General features: G+C 40.8%; 2 protein-coding genes across 4 annotated transcripts in view; one reads left to right on the plus strand and one right to left on the minus strand.

Moving 5' to 3' along the window:
• The first annotated feature begins 411 nt into the window (after positions 1 to 411).
• ARMC2 (armadillo repeat containing 2) overlaps positions 412 to 19,932 on the plus strand; it is a 134,775-nt gene continuing 115,254 nt past the window's right edge. For 2 of the 3 annotated variants that reach the window (XM_067546567.1, XM_067546568.1), the window contains exons 1-3: positions 412 to 503; positions 17,011 to 17,256; positions 18,133 to 18,205. In XM_067546567.1, coding sequence (XP_067402668.1) covers positions 17,039 to 17,256; positions 18,133 to 18,205 — 291 coding nt within the window. In that variant the 5' untranslated portion in view covers positions 412 to 503; positions 17,011 to 17,038. Of the gene's footprint in view, positions 504 to 17,010; positions 17,257 to 18,132; positions 18,206 to 19,932 lie in introns of those variants that run through there. The other variant, XM_067546569.1, reaches the window with a different exon arrangement.
• On the minus strand, positions 5,858 to 6,439 carry LOC137152029 (uncharacterized). Its single transcript, XM_067546500.1, has one exon. The coding sequence runs from the start codon at positions 6,437 to 6,439 to the stop codon at positions 5,858 to 5,860; it is 582 nt and encodes a 193-aa protein (XP_067402601.1).

Genomic DNA, 19,932 nt, shown 5'->3' on the forward strand with positions numbered 1-19,932 from the left:
GCTGAGAGGTGGAGGCAGAAGGTGTCTGAAAGAAGCTGGGGGGAAGTTTCCTTCTACCCCAAGCCTGGGGGCAGGCAGAAAGGTTATTCTACAACCCCTCAGCGCCTTCCCCCCCCTCCTCATTGCTCCCTGGACCCTGCTGCAGCTGGTGGTGCTTGGGGCTGGTCGGTGACAGGCAGCGGCCAGCACTAGGCTCTCGCCTCGAGCGCGCTACAGGGCCAGGTTCCCCCTCCCCCAGCGGGGAGCCTTTGCTGCTTCCCTCCCACTCCCTTCTCTTCAGAAGACGGCACGTGAGAGGGCGGGTCCGCGCATGCGCTGTCTGATGTCCGCGCATGCTCCCTGGCGTCTGCGTGGCTCGGTTGTTTTCTGTCTGGTGGACGCAGAGCAGTCCCTCAATAGCCAGGGCAGGAGGGAAAGTGCCGCGTAGTCACTAACGGCAGCGAGGTGGGGGGCACCGGCCGTGGTGAGGACCCGCCGCTTCGCACAGACACGCCGCCGACAAGGTGCCTCCTCAGAGACGGGAACGCGGGACCGGGCCGCTCTGTGTACGGTTGCCATGGAAACCGGCTCCCGGCGTCCGGGCTGCTACAGCAGCCGGCCCCTCCTCGCCCCCGCCGGGGCAGGAGCGGAGGGAGCTTCCTGCGCGGGGGTCTCTCCCCCCCCCCCACTCCTGGGGCATGCCCGGAATGCCCTCTGCCATCTTGAGGACAGGGCTGCTGTGTATTAGTGTTCTCCTAGTTATGGAATTTGTATTAATATACCCAGGTGCAAAATCTGCTCCCCCACCCTTGCAGTGATAGTGACAGGGAAGGGAACAAAGGCACGCAAACAAAAGGGAAATGGCCCCCCATCCAAACAAAGGTACTCGTATCCAGTAGGAAGGGTGGTCGGGCAGATTTGGTCGGGAGCAAACATTTGGTAAAGTTCTTATGCTGAATAGTTTACAGTGTAAAGACTTGACCAGGGAGCGTAAGTTTTCTGTGGCACATGGATAAAGATCATTCTCAGTGGTTGGATAGGGTGTTTTTTAGAAGTGATTAGATAGAGGAGCTTTTGTGTTAAAAGTAATCTGAAAAAAAAACCCTCTTATTTTGCTGGTAATTTTTTAGTTTTCTCTAAAGACTCAGGTCAGCTCTTACTCCACAGGTACTGATTATATTGGGACCTCACCTTGGACAAAATTTCCATTGACTTTGCTGGGAGTTGTGTTGTATGAAGGACTGTAGGATCAGCTCCTTTTGCTCCATTCTTCTTTTATTGCATAAAGTTGTTCATAAGAATGGTGGTTCCACCAAAAGTTCTACCAAAAATTGAAAACCTATTTTAATGCTATCAATATGGGTCTGGGTTATGCTGGAGGTAGTGTTTTAAAATTACACCTTAGCAATGGACAGTTAACAGTTTTGTTTTTGTTTTTAACTGAACTATAAACTCATGTGGTTTTGGTACAGACTGTTTTGAAGACCATCTTTCTGCTTGGAATGAGTCACAAAAGGAGCAGTCGGGAAAGAAGCATGACAACATAGGAAGCAGGAGGAAGTAAAGGATATGGGAGCAGTGATGTGGGAGAGTGAGGTTTTGCCTCAGAGTTTAGGAAGATCAAAGAAGGCATCTCTCTTCTGTTGTTCATTTTTATTTATAAATTGTGTAAAGTGATAGATGCTGCCAGCTTGCATTTTGCAAAATACTTAATCAAAGCAAAATAGACTTTTTCTTCAATATGTTAGCGGAACAGTTTAACTCTAGCTCATGGAGCAAAAGACAAATTCATGAGGCTGAAGTTGGCTCCTTATTTGTGGTAGCAGCTCCTTATTCATGGTTTCCAGTTCCTTGTTCAAAGGCCAAAATTATTTAAAAATATATTGCATTACATTTTTAGAAATGTTATCAAATTAATGTGACTGAATTTGACAAATTTAAATAACTAATTACTTAACTGAGAGACAAGGTAGATGAGGTAATATCTTTTATTGGACCAGCTTCTGTTGGTGAGAGATACAGAAGTTGGTTCAACTCACTTTGTCTCTCTAATATCCTGGGAGCAACATGGCTATAACACTGCATAATTACTTCATTATTAATTAAAATAATTAAATAAGGAGCTGGGTTTTGACTGGCTGTATGTGATGAAATAAGTCTCTGGTCACCTCAAATGACAGGTCCATGTGACCATGAGACTGTTCTGAAGGAGCCGAGACAAGTAATACCCTGACCTGAAGCTTTGTTCTTGTGAAATATGCTGTCACGTCCATATTATATATGATGACTGAATAAGAAAGTAGATTTTGTCTGGCTCTGCATGACAAAATAAGTCTCAGGTCATCCCAAGTGCTATATATCTTCAATCGTTAAACTGTTCTGATGTAGCTGAAACTTTATCTTTATAAAAAATCATTGCCCATGTTACCAGCCCTCCTCCTCCTGCCTTCAAACACAAACATACCCTTTAGCAGGGTAAAAGGAGTGGCAAACAGGAGGGAAAAAGCAGTGGAACCTATGTTTGCAGGTAGAGGGACTTGATGAGAGTTGTGTTTGTTCCGTCTATTGTTTGTTTGTTCTCTGGTGTGATTCAGTTGTGAGCCCCAGAACTGGCCAGGTGAGACAGGACTGTTTGTGGACCTTGTCACTGAGACTCTTGGAACTATAGAACATGTATTTGATGTTTCAGAGTGGGTATTCCCTCCTTGTTTGCAAGGGATGGAGCTGAGCATTGAGGCTTAGTAGCTAGGTCAGTAATCAAATGAACAGGAGTGGCAAACCAGATGAGTTTCAGTTGGAGTTTAGAGAGGAAGCGTGATTCTTGTTTTAGACATTGCACCAGATAGCAGATGATGCTGTGACCTACTTTGGACATGCTATGCTTTCCTTTCTGTTGGAAGACAGAGTAGGTTTCTGGTGCATGAAGTACAAGATGGTGGCCATACTGTAGGAAAAGATATGTGGTCTGGAAGCATAAATAGCATCACTGTGCAGCACCTGAGAAAATGAAGACTTTTTGGACAACAGGAATTTGGAAATCATTGTCACAGATGCCACAAGGGGAAGGATCAATGATAAGGGAATTGAAGAGAGCAGAAACCAAAGAAGTAAACAGACAATTTGTGACCAAGGAAAAGAGACTGGGAGTGTTCAATAAATATTTCTATTCTGTATTTGGAAAGAAACAGCATTATTTGTTTGTATCACATGAGGCTGATGAACTAGTTTCCAGTCCATCGCAGAACCTGATTCTTGGGTGCAGATTAAGGCAATCTCTGTCCTAAGGAAATTCCAGAAGACTGGAAGAGTACTAATGTTGTGCCAGCATTCAGAATATGCAAGCGGTATGACCTGGGTAACTATAAGCCGGTTAGCTTGACCTCAGTCTTGGCCCCTCCACCCCCCCCAAAAAAAGGGGGGGAAAGCAAATATGGGGGTCAATTGCTAAAGAATAGATATATAATAAATTCAGGTTAACATAGTTTTATGGAAAATGGGTCCTATCAACAAACCTGATTTAATTCTTCGACATTACAAGTTTGATTTGTAAAGGTAAAGAGTTTGTAGCTACAGTGTAGTCTCCTTTGGTTGAAGACACACATCCACAATTAATCAGTTAGAACCATAGTTTAGGAGTAGTCTTGGATTCCTTTGCTGATGCAAAGCTTTCACATAGCAGCAGCTGAGATTAATGCTTTCTGTCATCTCCAGTTGGCTAGGAGACTATTACATCTTAGTGGACAATGACTGGCTTCAGTCTTTCACACCATTGTCGTCATTCAACTAGTCTATAGCAATGCAATATATCTGTGTTATGTTTGGATCTTTGGGGAGTTACTTGCACTCAGAGAGAGAAACCAGCAGACAGAGACACAGAGAGATGTAAACAAACACACACAGGGTTTATTCAACTACAACTAAGACCAGCCAGAACTGGCTGAGCTATCCCATAATATTCTAACTCTGTTGCTACGGCAACAAGCTAGGCTTTGTTGCTATGGAAACCTAGTCATGACACAAAGTACACAACATATTCCTCCACTCTTAATGAAAACGCACATTTAACAGAACAATCACTGAACAAGGGAATGAGGGTAGACTGCCTCATTTCCTGGCTAAACCCCGGGGATTATTCTGTCCCATAAACATGGGTCTGCCCTAACTAAAGATCTAGCCATTGAGGAGCCCTTCTCTCTACGTAGATTATGGCAGACTTCTGGTGTTCTGGCACCAGAACATGTTATTGGTGCAGGTCTAACAATGGGCCCAGGACTTGTAGCTCGAAGAGGTGAGGGTGCTGTATCTGCTTCAGAGGTGGATGGAGGAAGAGGGAGTCAGGGTGCTGTATCTGCTTCAGAGGTGGATGGAGGAGGGGAGTCAGGGACGCATGATTTTTGAACAAGGATATCTCACCTGCAATGATGAGGTCAGGCAGTTCAACTGGAGACATGTCCTTGGGACTTATATGATCTGACAACAACTGATCTACATGCCACCACCAGGTGAGATCATTTGTAGTCTGGACGGTGTAGGAAACAGGTCCTGCCTGGGCAATAACTGTAGGAGGACCCATTTAGCTTCAGAAGCATAGTTTCGAGCTAGAACAGGCTGTCCAGGACTAAAGGTTCAGTCTTTTGCTCTGAGTGCACATCTGATGACTAGGTTGTGTTGTTGAAGTTGCACAACTTGTCATGCTTTGGAGGGTTTCAGCAGATCAAAACAAGTGTGCAGCTGTCATCCCATCATTAGAAACGCCAGAGATGCTTTGGTCGTAGCATGAGGTGTGTTTCTGTAGGATAGTAGGAAGGTGTGCAGATGCTTTTGAATGGACACTTGTCCCCATGCAGATTTTAAAGCTTATGTCATTGTCTGCACAAACCTTTCTGCTAATCCATTGGTGGATGGATGGCATGGTGCTGAAGTGATGTGATGTATCCCGTTAGCTTTCATAACATTTTCAAATTCCTGAGAGATGAACTGTGGTCCATTGTCGCTCACAAATTGTTCTGGCAGACTAAAATGACTAAAGATTCCACGCAGTCTCTGGATAGTACTTTCAGCAGTAGTGGACGGCATTACCAAGACTTCTGGCCATTTGGAGTGAGCGTCGACAACAACCAGGAACATGCTTCCTTCAAATGGGCTGGCAAAATCAATGTGAATATGTTGCCACGGATTTTCAGGCCAGTCCCATGGGTGTAGGGGCACCAACTGAAGTGTGTTCCTACCATACTGACATGAAGAACAAGCTCTTGTCTTCTCTTCAATTGTGCTGTCCAGGCCAGGCCACCAAAAGTAGCTTTGTGCAATTTTTCATGCGCACTATTCCATAGTGACCAGTATGTAGCTGTTCCAACATCTGCAGTCTCAGTAGTGGTGGGTTAATGATGCGCATCCCCTCAACAAGTAACCAGAATGGATTGATAATTTCATCCTTCCAGATAAGTAGGGATGAAGGTCGGGTGAGACCTGAGAGTCCGGTAGAGATGTTTCATGCATCACTAGGTCCATAACTTGTGTCAACGCGAGTTGCTTTCTTTACTTGAGTAGCTGTGATGGATGTGTTCTCTACTTGCTCAAAGTAGAGGATGTCTTTTTGGTCGATATCTTGGTGTTTAACTGGTAAAGGCAGTCTTGAGAGACCATCTGCATTGTAGTGCAGAATGGATCGCTGATATTTGATCTCATAGGTGTGTGAGGAAAGCAACAATGCCCATTGTTACATGCGACTAGCAGGCAATGGTGGAATATCTGTGCGAAGTCCAAAAATTGATGTTAGAGTTCAATGGTCAGTAAGAAGTGTGAACTTCCATCCAAACAGGTACTGGTGAAATTTCCAAAAATGATTCCCAGTGCTTCACATTCTATTTCGCCATAGTTAGTTTCTGCCTTGCTTAAGGTGTCTGATGCAAAAGCAATGGGCCTCTCCAGAAGACATAATGTGTGACATGACTGCTCCCACACCGTAAGGAGAGACATTGCAGGCCAACTGTAGAGGTAAGGATGGGTGAAAATGTGTCAAAACCTCTGAGTTTAGCAATGCACATTTAGCCTTATTAAATGCAACATCACAGGCTTCAGTCCACTTCCAGACCTTGTTCTGGTGAAGGACTTCATGTAGTGGTTTTAGTAGTGTTGCTAACTGTGGAATAAACTTTCCATAATAGTTCAATAGCCCTAAAAAAGAGCAAAGTTGGCTTGTGTTTTTAGGGGATGGAGCTTCCACAACAGCTTTGACTTTTGCAGGAGTCTTCTGAAGGCCAGTAGCATCAATGGCATGTCCCAAATATTCAACAGAGGGCTGAAAGAATTCACATTTGTCTTCATGGACTCGTAGGCCGTCCTCCTCCAGTCTTTGCAGGGCAGCCTCCAAGTTCTTAAGGTGATCCTCCTCATTCTTGCCAGTGACCAGGATGTCGTCAAGATGGACTCCTGGCAAGCTACTCAAGATCTGATCCATAGCCCTCTGGAACAGAGATGGGGCAGATGTTATTCTGAAGGGCATGCAACAGTATCAGAACAGCCCCTTACGTGTCATGATAGTCAACAGCGCTTCGGACTTCTCATGGACGTGCATCTGTAAATGTGCCTGACTCAGATCAATCTTGCTGAACTTTTGTCCACCAGGCAAGCAAGCGAAGAAGTCATTGATGCAGAGAAGAGAGTATTGCTCTGCACGCAGCACCGGGTTAACAGTAACCTTAAAATCCCCACAAATCTGAATGGAGCCATCTTTCTTCAATATTGGAATGATCAGGGTTGCCCATTTGCTATGGGTAACTGATACTAGGACCCCATTTTTGACCAGGTGCTCCAGATCCGCTTCAACCTTTGGCCTGATGGCATATGGTACAGGTCTGGCTTTCAGACAGCCAGATTGGCTGTCAGGCTTAGTGTTCAATTTCACAGTGATTCCTTTCAGACTTCCCAGGTCCTTGCCAAAAACAGCAGCATGTTTCTTTAATACAGCTGTCAGACCTTGTTTTTTCTTTAGCCATCCTGTGCACTTCTGCCAAATCCTAAGCTATGACCTTTCAATTAAGGCTGGGTAATTGCCTTCCATCACAAACAGTGGCAATTGAGCAGTCTGTCCATGGAGCTCCACTTTAATATTAGTAGTGCACAACATGGGTACAGCTTCTCCAGTGTATGTCTTCAGAACAACTTTGTCGGCTGAAGCAGGAGTTTCTTTAGCTTCTCCTTATACACAGTGTCTGAGACCAGCGAAACTGCTGCACCGGTGTCCAGTTCCATGCGTGTAGGTTTACCTTCCAACAGCGTGGTTACCCAGTATACATGTGAGCCAACTGCCCTGGACAAGATGTGGAGTGGCACTTCTTCTTCTGACTAAGTGTCACTTTGATCATCCTGAGCCTGCTCTACTGTGTGCAGATTTTTCTTTTTGCCCGGGCAGGCAGCAGGCTTCCTTTTCTCCTGCATGCCTGTTCTGTTGGACTCTTCTTTCTTATGTTTGCAGGCAAGCTTAATGTGTCCCTTTTTGATACATTGTCGATACAGTAGGTCTTTACACCAGCATTCCGATGCATGGTGACCATGCTTCCCACAGCAGTAACAGTCCCGGCTTCCCGCTGTCTGGTTGGTAGTTCTTGTGACAGCTTATGCACTCTGGTTGATACACTTAATTGTGCTTCCTTTGCTGCCAGTTCCATAGAAACTGCAATTTCAATGGCCTTCTGCAAGGTGAGATTGGCCTCTGTCAATAGGTGCTTCTGTATTGATTCACTGCTCAGACCACACACTAACCTATCACACAGGGTATCATTTAACACATCATTAAATTCACAATGTTCAGCAAGCTTCTTAAGAGCTGCTATATATTGGGCAATTGTTTCACCTTCTTCTCGATTTCTTTTGTGGAATCTGAATCTCTCTGCAATTACCAGTGATTTTGGAAAAAAATGTGCCTCCAGGATTTGCATAATGTCACTAAGATTTTGTGACTGGCTTATCAGGGTGCATGCACTAAGCTGCACAGTAGACTGAATGTTTTAGCTCCAATGACAGTTAAGAAGGTTGCCACCTTCTTTTCATCTTGCAATCTGTTTGCGAGAAAAAACCCCCTCAAAACATTCAGTATATGAGTTCCAGTGCTCCAGAGTTTCATCAAAATGCCCCAGGGACCCAATAAATGTAGCCATTGCTACCTTTTTCTTTCTCTCTCCTTTTAGAGTCTTTTATTCATGTGTGTTTGGGGATTGTTCTCACACAATTGCTAGTGATTTCCTTTCACTTGCACTGCTTTTCTGCTTCTTAGCAATCTGCTTCTTCCCCCTGCCCAATCTGTCTGTTCACTTTTGTTTTGCTCCGTCAGCGCAGCCAGCCTCCCATAACAGCAAAAGTTTTTTTTCCTTACATTTTTGGTGCTTCCAGCAGCACAGATCCGTCCATCCTCTTCGCCATTTTTGTTATATTTGGATCTTTGGGAAGTTACTTGCACTCAGAGAGAGAAACCAGCAGATAGAGACACAGAAAGATGTAAACACACACGCAGGGTTTATTCAGCTACAACTAGGACCAGCCAGAACTGAGTTATCCATAATATTCTAACTCTGTTGCTACAGCAACAAGCCGGGCTCTGTTGCTACTGCAACCTAGACAGGACACAAAATACACAACAACCTGGGCATGAAGCCTTCAGTGTTCAGGAAACTTCAGCGAGTACAGAGCACAGTAGCACATCTCCTCAGCAACACAGGTTACCATGAACACATTATACCTGTCCTTCACTCTTTACAGTGACCTTCCATAGAATTTCAAATCAAGTCCAAGGTCTCAGTCTTTTTCTTCAAGGCACTCAGTGACCTGACTCAAGATATCTAAAATAATTTGTGAGTTGCAGAACAGAGATCATTGGTCAACAGCTCCACTCCTCAGGCACCATGGAACTCTCTACAATAAGGATAAAACTTGTCTGTGCATTGAAAAGAACTTTCTGGGGTGTCTAGTCCTAGACAGTGGGATGAACTTCCAAGGAAACCTCATCATCTTCTGTTCCAAATGCAAGATTAGTTTCTTTGACCTTCCTTTCTCTAACATAAGCATCTCTAACTTCTCTAACATAAACATGACATAACTCTAACATAAATTTCTCTAACATAAACACATAATATAAACGCATAGCAACAAGTATATTTAAATAATAAAAAAACAAACTTAAAACCCTGCCAAAACTAGACACTCCACTGCATATACTTTATCCCTGGGGAGAGGATGAGAGAACAAACACCGTATGACAGCTGTGTAGTCGCATTGCTTAACACACTACTGGAAGGTGCTCAGATACTGGTAATGAGCGCGGGCTAAGAACATCTGGAGAATAGCTATAATATACTTAGTACCATGTAACATTCTGGTTAAAAAGTTAGAACTATATCAGTAAAGCGCAAATTAAATGGGATTAAGAAATGGCTAACTGACAGGTCTCAAAAAGTAGTTGTTGGGGGGGAGTCATAATTTGAATGTGGGTGTTTCTAGTGGAATTCTGCAGGGAAAAGTACTAGGCTTGACGCTATTCAACATTTTCACCAACAATCAGGAAATAAATATAAAGTCACTGCTGATAAAACTTGTGAATGACACAAAGATTGGCAGATTGGTAAATATGATGAGGACAGAGCAGTCCTGCAGAGTGATCTGGATTCAACCAAAACACATTTTAGTTCATCTGCGAATAAGGAATGCAGGCCACATATACTCAATGGTGGACTCTGTCCAGGAAGTCAGTGACTCCTTAAAAGGACTGAGAGATCATAGATATGTAAGGCTGGAAGGGACCTCAAGAGTCATCTAGTCCAGACCCCACCCCCATGCTGAGGCAGAACCAAGTATACCTACACTATTCCTGACACGTGTGTGTCTAACCTGTTCTTAAATACCTGCAATGTTGGGGGTTCCACAATCTTCCCTCGTAACATATTCTAGTACTTAACTATCCTTATAGTTAAAAACTTTTCCTTAATATCTAACCTAAATCTTCCTTGTTCCAGATTAAACCCAGTGTTATTTTCCCTTTGATGGAAATGGAGAATTGATTGCTGCCATCTTTGTAACAGCCCTTAACATTTGAAGACTGTTATCAGGTCCCTCCTCAGGCTTCTTTTCTCAAGACTAAACATGCCCATTTTTTTATCCTTTCCTCATAGGTCAGGTTTTCTAAACCTTTTATCATTTTTGTTGCTCTCTTCTGGACTATCTCCGGTTTGTCCGCATCTTTCTTAAAGGTTGGCGCCCAAAACTGGACATGGTACTCCAGCTGATGCTTCACCAGGGCTGAGTAGAGCAAGACCCCCTGAGTCTTTTATATCAGTGGTTCCCAACCTTTTTGAGGGAAAGCCCCACTAGTTAACATTTAGGTAAAACACACACTCCCCCTCACCTCACCCTGCCCCCTCACTGGCTATAAACTCATATAACCCGTATAAACACATATGATAATAATAATAACACTAAATTACATTAATAATAATAATTAATAATTAATAAATTCCTCTTACTTGTTCCATGAACACTGCACCATCTTAGTGAGACCACTGGGCTTGTAAGTCCTTCACAAGTGATGGGATATTTGGTGTTATATTAGTAACAGCAAGTCTGAAATCATTGTGCACATCAAGCTTGTTGCGTGCTTTTGTTTTGATTGCTACAAATGCACTGAATGCAGTTTCTGACAGATGTGGTTGGAAAAGGAAGAATTATTTTGGTGGTTGCATGCAAAGATCAATTAGAGACAAAATTGGTCTTTTAACAAGCCAAAATTTTTGGTGTCCGTGCTCCTGAAAGTACTGCTTACAGAGTGAATTTTCTTGGAGGTCTAGGTTCATTATCACAATTCAGGTATTCAATGTCCTCTGCTTTTGCAAGGAACAAGTCCAAAACCCATGTATCTCTGGAAAAACATTCAACATTGGAAAATCATGATTTAAACTCCTCTTTCAGTGCTTTCATGTGGTTAATAAACTCTCAAGGAGCGATGTTGATGGCTTGCCCTCACACTGTTTTGACAACAAGGAAAATTGAGTGAGGTCTCTTTTCTCAAGCTTGACAATTTGAAACTCCAGATTTTGACTAAAAGCATCAATCTCCTCTTGCACTGCAGTATGTTAGCGTCGGCCCCTTGTAGCCGTTGATTTGTTGCATTGAAAAGATTAAAAATGTCTGCCAGATAAACAGTTTTAATTAGAAAATCTTCAGTTACTTAATTCAACAAAGCAGAGTTTAGTATTTGTAAGAACTCTTTGATTTTGTCTTTTAGTTCAACAAAGTGAACTAACACTTTTCCAAGTGAAAGCCTCCTAACCTTGGTATGCAATAAGAGGGTTTGGTGACCTTCATCTTCAACTAATAAACAACTTTTTGTTGAATTGTGTGATCGACCTTTTATGTAATTTACAATTTTAACAACTGTCATAAGTGTGCCATTGAGGTCTTCTAAGAGTTTTTTACCTGCCAGTGTTTGTCAATGAATCATGCAATGATACTATGTAGTCGGAAGCTTTTTCTTTCAAGCAATTATTGAAGCCTTTATTTCTACCCGTCATAGAAGCAGCACCATCAGAACAACATGCAACAAGGTTTTCATATGGCAGGCTATGTGCTGTAAAGTAAGAGTCTACTTCTTGAAAAATATCTTCACCTCTTACTGTAGTGGAAAGGTTATCTGAAATTAAAATATCTTGCTTTAATTCTGTTTCATGAATGTACTGTGCATAAACAAGAAGCACCACCTCAACTGCCACTGTAGTTGTCTCATCCAGCTGGATAGCGAAATGACTATTTTTTCAATTTTTAATTTAGAGTTTTTTCACAAATTTCTACCATTTTGTTTATTCTGTCCTTGACTTTATTGTTTCATGGTGGTACAGCCTTTAATTTATTTGCAATTTGGGGTCCACAAATTGTTTCAAACATTTCGATACAATCTGGTTTGATCAACTCTTCACCGATAGTATGTGGTTTTATTGCTTTTGCAATTCAAAGTGAACATCGAAAAGAAGCTTCACTGACCTTCTGTGCATCACTCCCCCTATTTGCAAAAACATCTCCTATATTAATGGGCTTCTTTGTGATTGCAATTTTCCTTTCTTAAAAAGTAGTCACGGCCTTTATTTGTAGCTTCAGGGTGTTTGATTTCCTGGTGTCTTTTTAATTTGCTTGGCTTTATGCTGTTGTTTGCAAGTGTTTCACCACAAATGATGTTTTGAGCCCATGTTTTGTCAGTGAGTCCTTCCATAAATCCTTACTCTAGATAGCTGTCAAAGTATAAATGTGTATTCTTTAATTCCTTTGTTGTCGGAGGTTCATTTGCAGGACGCTTTATAACCATATTGAAGTTTTTAAGATACACCAGAGATCTCACAATATTTCAGATACTGAACTGTAAATTATCGTTGCCTCACCGTTTTGTGGTTAAATTGAAAATCTCGCGATACCGCAAGTTACCATAACAACCAATAATACATACAGGCAGCGGGTATAATAGGCCAGGGAAATCTAAGCTTTCCCTGGCGTAGCTGCCACCGCATGCCCTGTGTGGCCCCGCCTTTTATCATCCCTCATGGATGGAGGGTAATGGAGGTGAGCACTGGCAGACTGGCCGGAACTGCTCCAGGCCCCCATCGGCATGGGGCTGCTCTGCTCTGGCTGGGTGCATAGCTGGCGCAGGGCTCGGGGGGGCTGCTCCTCCACGCTGGCCAGCACAGAGTTTGGAGCTGCTGCTCCCGGCTGACATGGGAGTCGGAGGGCTAAATGACCTCAATATTCCTGAAGCCTCACAGAGACCCCTGTAATCTTTGACGACCCCCAAAGAGGTTGGGTACATCAGGTTGGGAGCCATTGTTATATATGACATTCCTGCTAATACATCCTAGAATACTAGCCTTTTTCACCACTGCATCACATGTTGACTCATATTTGATTTGTGATCCACTATAACCCCCAGATCCTTTCCTGTAACAGTGCCTGCCCTGTTATTCCTCATTTTGTATTTGATTTTTTCCTTGCTAAGGGCATGTCTACACTACCACTTATGTCGGCAAAATGTGTGCGCTCAGGGGTGTGAAAAAACACCCCTCTGAGCGACATAAGTTTCACCAACATAAGTGGCAGTGTGCAGAGCGCTATGTCGATCGAAGAACTTCTCCTGCCGACTTAGTTACCGCTGCTGATTGAGGTAGTTTTATTATGTCAACTGGAGAGAGCTCTCCCATTGGCATAGAGCGGCTATCCAAGCGATTTTACAGCGGCACAGCTGCATCAGTACAGCTGTGCTGCTGCAAGCTCACTAGTGTAGACATGGCCTAAGTGTAGTACTTTGCACTTGTCTTTTATTTAATTTTCTCTTGTTGATTACAGGCTAATTCTCCAATTTGTCGAGTCATTTTGAACACTAACTCTTTCCACCAAAAGTGCTTGCAACCCCTTCCAGTGTGGGGTCATCTGCAAATATTGTATGCCGACTCTCCACTCCTTTATCCGAGTCACAATGAAACGGACAAGCAACTGAACATGAACTCCCACTGTGATGCTGTGGCAAAAAGGGCTAACATGATCCTTTGATGTTTAAGTGGGAATAATAGGGAGGTGATTTTTACCTCTGTAGGAAGCATTGATGAGACTGATACGGGAATACTGCACCCAGTTCAGGTGTCCACATTTAAAAATGATTTTGGAAAATTGGAGAGGGTATAGAAAAAAAGCAACAAATGATTTGAGGGCTGGAGAAAATGCCTTACAGTGAAAGAGTTAAAGAGCTTAATCTGTTTATCTTATTAAAAATGAAGATTGAGACATGATTCGATTATGGTATATAAATACCTACACGTGGACAAAATATTGGGTACTAAATGGCTCTTTAATCTAGCAGAGAGAGGCAGAACAAGAAACAATGGCTGAACACTGAAGCCAGACAAATTCACAGTAGTAATTAGGCACAAATGTTTAATAATGAGGTTGATCAGCTATTGGGACAAACTGCCAAGTGAAGTGGTAGATTCTCCATTTCTTGATGTCTTGAAATCAAGAATAGATGCCATTCTAGAAGATCTGCTTTAAACAAACACAAGTTGTTGATGGGCTCAACACAAAGGTAATTGGATGAAGCTCCATGGTATATATAGGCAGTCAGCCTTGATGATCTACTGGTCCACTATGGTCTGAAAAAATACCTCTGAAATTTTGAAACCCTATTACTGGCTCTTCTGCACACACAATTTTATCAAAGTCTTCCCCTCCATGTGGAGGTTTGGTGCAGTAGTTGGTTATATCAGAATTACAGACCATACAAACCTCCTTATGGAGAGGAAAACAGCACCAAATTATGCAGCAAATCTATACAGAAATTCTGTGCAAAACAGGGTCTTATCATACAAATTCTTAGTAATGCTTAAATATAGGTGTCACCAGTGATCAGCACTAACAGCAGCAGGAAGTTTCTCAATTAATTAAGATATTGTATTATGATGAATAGCAACTTCTGATTTTATAATTTCAGAATCAAAGTGAATAAGTGCAATGGATACATCTCTTGAGTACCCATTTCATTAATGGTGAACCATGCATATTAATCATTACATTTGCACTTAAGTCTGATCACAGAAAGATTTAAAATTTTGACAGTCGGCTATTTCCATCAGAGGTTTCTGTGCATGATAGCAAGTAAGTTGAAAGAAAACAAGATGCATTTTGATGGACCTGTAAAGTAGTGACCTGAAACTTTTCAAATACTATTTGCTGACTATTCAGACAAAAATGAAATGCTTCTTCCCTGGAAAAATCCTTCATCTGCCCTGCCTGTACCACTTTTCCATATAATTTGAATATAACACTAATATTTAAAATAATGTTTCAAATATTGATTAGTTCAGTAGAAATCATCAAAATTATTTGCATGAACCATAGAGTTTATTAAAGCAAAGTTGTAGTCGTAGATACAAAGTTGTTGGGGATAATGCACAACTCTGGCAATCATTTTGTATGTCTCCGCAGACTTGGTCAAACTTATGGCTGGCATTTCCAAGATGGAATTTTGGAATTAAAAAGGAAAGGCAGTGGAGATATTCTAGCCAGATATAGAGTTCTCTAAATTCCATTAAAGTGTACCAAGCCACATTAGTGTTGCCATGAGACTCGTACAGCAGCAAAGACACTAGCTGGTTGGTTCAACTAATTGTAGTATGTAGGAATAAGTTAATATTTCTTTTAAGTAGTTTGTGAGCATTCTTGTAATGGTCACTGTTTTCTGTATTTTAGAAGCCATTAGAAACCTCTCAGAGTAGAAGTGTGCATTAAGCTAGACCCTGTATGTTTGTATATAGTTAATAAACATGTTTATTTGGGAGCTAACTGTGCCAAACCAGTGTCTTCATTTTATTTTTATTGTGTAAAGAGCAAAACACACAACTCAAATAAAAACAAATGTTTGTATATCTCTAACACAGATTTCAATAAATTTAGCCATTTTTCCTATTCTTAAGTCATCTAACAACAAAGCAAAATTCCCATAGACTTCTTCATTTATTACTATCATATTTCTGAAAATATTACAGCTGGATTTGCAAATTGATAGAATATTGCTTTTTGTTGATTTTTACATGCATGTTGCACGTTAACTAACAATGCAAACACACAATAAAAATGGGGTGATATGTTTGTCAGACCAGAAATAAAGATTCAGCTCTGGGAGTGACATATTCTCATTTCTTCATAATCAAAAGACTATCATGGGGACGTGTAATTTGGGGTGACCCAGTATGTATTTTGTCTCATACAGTCATTCAAAACGCAGCTCTTTTTTCAAACCTTATTTACAATATGGAATGGGGATTGAGGTGTGATGTGGAAGTATATTATGCAGGAACAAAGATTTGGATTGAGGAATGACTTGTCCCAGCTCCTTCAGAACAGTCTGGTGGTCACAGGGACGTGTTGGTTGGGGTGACAGAGATTTATTTTATCATGGTCAGACAGTCATAACTCGGCTCCTTATGTAATTAATAAATAAGTAGTTAGTCATTTAAATTATTATCACATTAACTCTTATTAATTTGGTGAAATTTCTAAAATATTAATCTTAGTTAATATATTTTAAAATAATTTTGGCTTTTGAATAAGGACCTGGGAACCACGAGTAAAGCACTGGTACCATGAATTAGAAACCAACTTCAGCCTCATGCAGAATTCTGACTTGGATGAGGATGATAGAATTGCTGAAAAATGAAAACTGATGTCTACTAAGATCTGAACTGGGATGTTGACTGTCTCTTTAGACTTGGTGATTTTTGGAAGCGAGCCTATCATTGTTCAATGGCTCTATAATGGTATACACATGGGATCATTTTCTGACTGGCAGTTTTAATTCATCATGTAATGTGTGAGTGTTTGTTCTTACAAAAGATAGTTTTATACTGCTCTTTTTTGGCTCTGGTTACAGTTGACATTTTCAGCTGAACACCTCTTCTAGCTTGTTGCAATAGAGAACTTGATAAGACTGATCACTTTATATTGCTTGTGTTCTAAGTATATGATTAAGAAAGTCTTCTCTTTATGTGCTTTATATCTAGTTCCTGTTGTGGTAACATCACTATGTTGTTCAGTGAATGATCAGCTTTTGGATGTTGAAATAATGTTATTTGATGAAGTTTTCTATGGTGTCTGGAAACTATTGTGTGGCTATAAAAGCATTGCAGCATCTAAGTGTGTGTGGCTTTTTTTGGGTGGGTTTTTGTTTTTAAACTCCCTCCCCTCCTATCAAAAACACTCTGAGCTGGACACACTCTATACATTTGCAGTGTTTTCCATAGGATTGAAAAATAAAGAGGAAGAACAATATTATTTTAACTCCGATGGTACAAGATTTCTAGAAGAATCTGAATATTTTTCCCATCCCACTCTGGCCTCAGATTTTGTTCTTCTTTAATCCTATTTTAACAACATGTGAATAACTGAAATATTTATTAATGTCTTAATCAAGAATTACTTACAAGCAGTGTTGTATTTTGTGCCTTCTATACACAGTTCTTCCTGTGAAGTATTTTGTAGAAGAATGCATTCTTCAAAGAATAAAAATGGAGAAAAGCCAGAACCATTTTATAGACCTTCAGTACCTAAGCAGAAGACCAGTGCTGAGATAATAAATGAAGCACGAAATTCACTAAGGACTTTAAGAACTCAGAGGCCATTTACACCTAGAGATGATCAGAGGAAACTTTTTGGATCTGCATCTTCACGAACACCAGAAAATAGACCACCTTCTACTTTTAGGTACAGAGGCTTTAAGATTTTTTACTATATTTTAGCAGCAAGATTCTGCAAGAGGTTTGATTTTTATAATAATGTTTATGGTCCTTTTTTCTTATGTTAGTCTATACTGCTAATTACATCCTTTCTCATCTTTTAATGATGCTCACTGGTATTGTTAAACTGTGTGTCCTGGAAGTTTCTGTGACTTGAAAAAAACTGTGGCAGTCATCACACCAATTTTGTGTGTATGTATGGTGTATGTATATTATGTAAGGTTTTATATCTCACCATTTCCATAAAATCTGTATTTCCAAAGCATTTTTAAAATGTTTACTATAGAAAAGTCTTCCTTAAGTTCCAAATGTTTAAACAGGTTTTAGATTATTTTCCTTATGGAATGACTGGTTATCTGCTCCTCTGGTGGGAGAGGCTTGTGGCTTAGCATAGTTCACAGAGGACAAGATCTCCCAGTTCTGTGACAGAGGAACCAACTGCAGGGATGGCTTCTGCCTTTTCTGGTCTCCCTCTATTTAGCAGCATGGCTTCTGCAGGACCTGCACTGTCGTTGCCTGCATCTACCCCTTACAACTGCTCAATAGCAGCTGTAGTGAGAACTGAGAGTGAGTTTACGTCTTCAAGCAGCAGCTATTCCAGTATCTATCCACAGAATAAGTAGGAGAGGGTGTCAGCATGCAGGCAGTCCTCTTATTTCCTTCCTAAACCTACTACCTGACACCTCATTTGAATAGTATCTGTAGGATTATAGGGAAAGAAGAACAGTACTGCAGGTGAGATGTCCCCATTTGCTTACGAGCAGTGGGGGAGGAGAGCCTTTGTGGGGAAACAAAATGGGGTCTGAGTTAAGTCTCTTTATGTTCTTTGTCATCTTTATGCTAGTCTCCATGCTTCCAGTTTTGAATCAGGTGACTCAAGACCAGTTTCTGGTACACGTCTCAGCCCACTGGATCATGTGAGTACTTATTAAAAAGAATGTTATGTAATGTTGAAATAAAGTATTGTGATTTGCACCAACCACTGTGGTGTTATAAAAGGATTATGTGAAAACAGATTAAATGGATGTTTTGGGTGACTTAGCCCTGGTCTACACTTATCTGGCAATTTGGTGGCAATTGACGGAAGTTATGCAAGCTACACAGAGTAGCTTGTGTAATTGCCGTCGACTGCTGTGCTTCCCTTCAGCGTGGTGTCTTCACTGCACTACGCTGATGGGAATCGTGTTTCCGTCGATGCAGCGCTGCGCCACTTGATGGGGTGGTTTACCAGCGTTGACTTCTGGATCTATTGAGCGGGTCTTCACTTGCCGCTCAATCGATCCAGATAGGTTTATCTGATGGTGGCGACTTTGCCACCGTCAGTATAGACATACCCTTATTAGAACGAGTATGTGTGTGGAAAAATAGAATTGATTTCTTGGAAAAAAAAAAAATTCCAAAAAAATGAGAGTGCAAGTTCTTTTTACAGTATTGTAGCAGTGTTGGTCCTAGAATATTAGAGTGAAAAGGTAGGTGAGAGAATATCTTTTATTGGACCAACAGAAGCTGTCCAATAAAAGATATAACCTCACGCACCTTGTCTCTCTTAACAGTATTTTAGGTATTTATGTATTCCTGTGTAGCATTCTAACTCCAAATACATCAGATTTACATTAGTGCTTGAGAACCAGAAGTCAAAAATTGACTAGTCTATTTTCACATTTAAGGTGAGTGAAGTACAAAATGTTAACAAGCAACACTGACGTTGAAAAGGAAATTAGAAATTGCTGATCTGCAACTTGCATTTGAAATATCTGAGTTATTTATAATGTACAGTAGTTCTAGTCCATTCAAACGGTGACATTTAAAATTGAATAATTACTTTTAAGAACATATATTGATGTCTTCTCTTGAGAAAATGCTGAATTATTTTCATTTTATAGATGTGCTAGTTTTGTATTTGAGATTAGTATTTAATATGTGACTAGGTCATGTACATTTTAATATATTAAGTTGTCTAATAAAATAGTACAGTGTACACTAAATCTGTAACATCAGTGGTGCAGTACAAACAGCCTTCAGTAATTCATTGCAGTCATGTTTCTGCTCATAATAGCAGCTCACATAATATTGAGTTCTTTGGGAAATTTTAAAGAGTCCATTTCCAATAAGATTCATAACATTGCAATTATTTTGATATATCAAAGTAAAATATTTATATGAATGAAACAACTGTATAGTTCTTATCTTTAAAATAGGATTTGGACTTTGGTGTTTTAGTTTTTTTATGCAATTATTGTAATTACTATATTAGTATGATCTATTTAGGTACTTACAATCTCTGTGGTATCTTATCTCTGAAGTATTGTGAGTATCGCCCAAGCATATTATAGGTAGAATGAATAACAAGCTCTTTCTCTTCCTAGCTTGTGTGACACTAAGAACTCCTCATTGCTAGCTGGCAGAGGGCCCACCACACTGTAACTCAAATCAGGCCTGACACATTCATTACCCCCAACATACTGTTGTCATAATATGTATCTAAAAAGTGTCATGTAAGGTATCACATGTAAACTGGTGACATGCTGGTCCTAAAAATCATTGTGTGATGTAGGTACCAGTTGTGTACGGAGTGTTATAAGAGTGTGCTGGAAATATGTTCTTAAAATGTTTTTGGGAGGCAACATATAGACATAGCCTGCCC

The sequence above is a fragment of the Emydura macquarii genome, unplaced genomic scaffold (assembly GCF_026122565.2).
Source record: "Emydura macquarii macquarii isolate MOO-44397 ecotype Brisbane River unplaced genomic scaffold, CSIRO-AGI_Emac_v2 contig_1146, whole genome shotgun sequence".
Taxonomy (NCBI): Eukaryota; Metazoa; Chordata; order Testudines; family Chelidae; genus Emydura; species Emydura macquarii.

Excerpts from the sequence above, each read along its gene's own strand:
- LOC137152029 (XM_067546500.1), bottom strand. The coding sequence starts at position 6,439 with ATGGATCAGATCTTGAGTAGCTTGCCAGGAGTCCATCTTGACGACATC.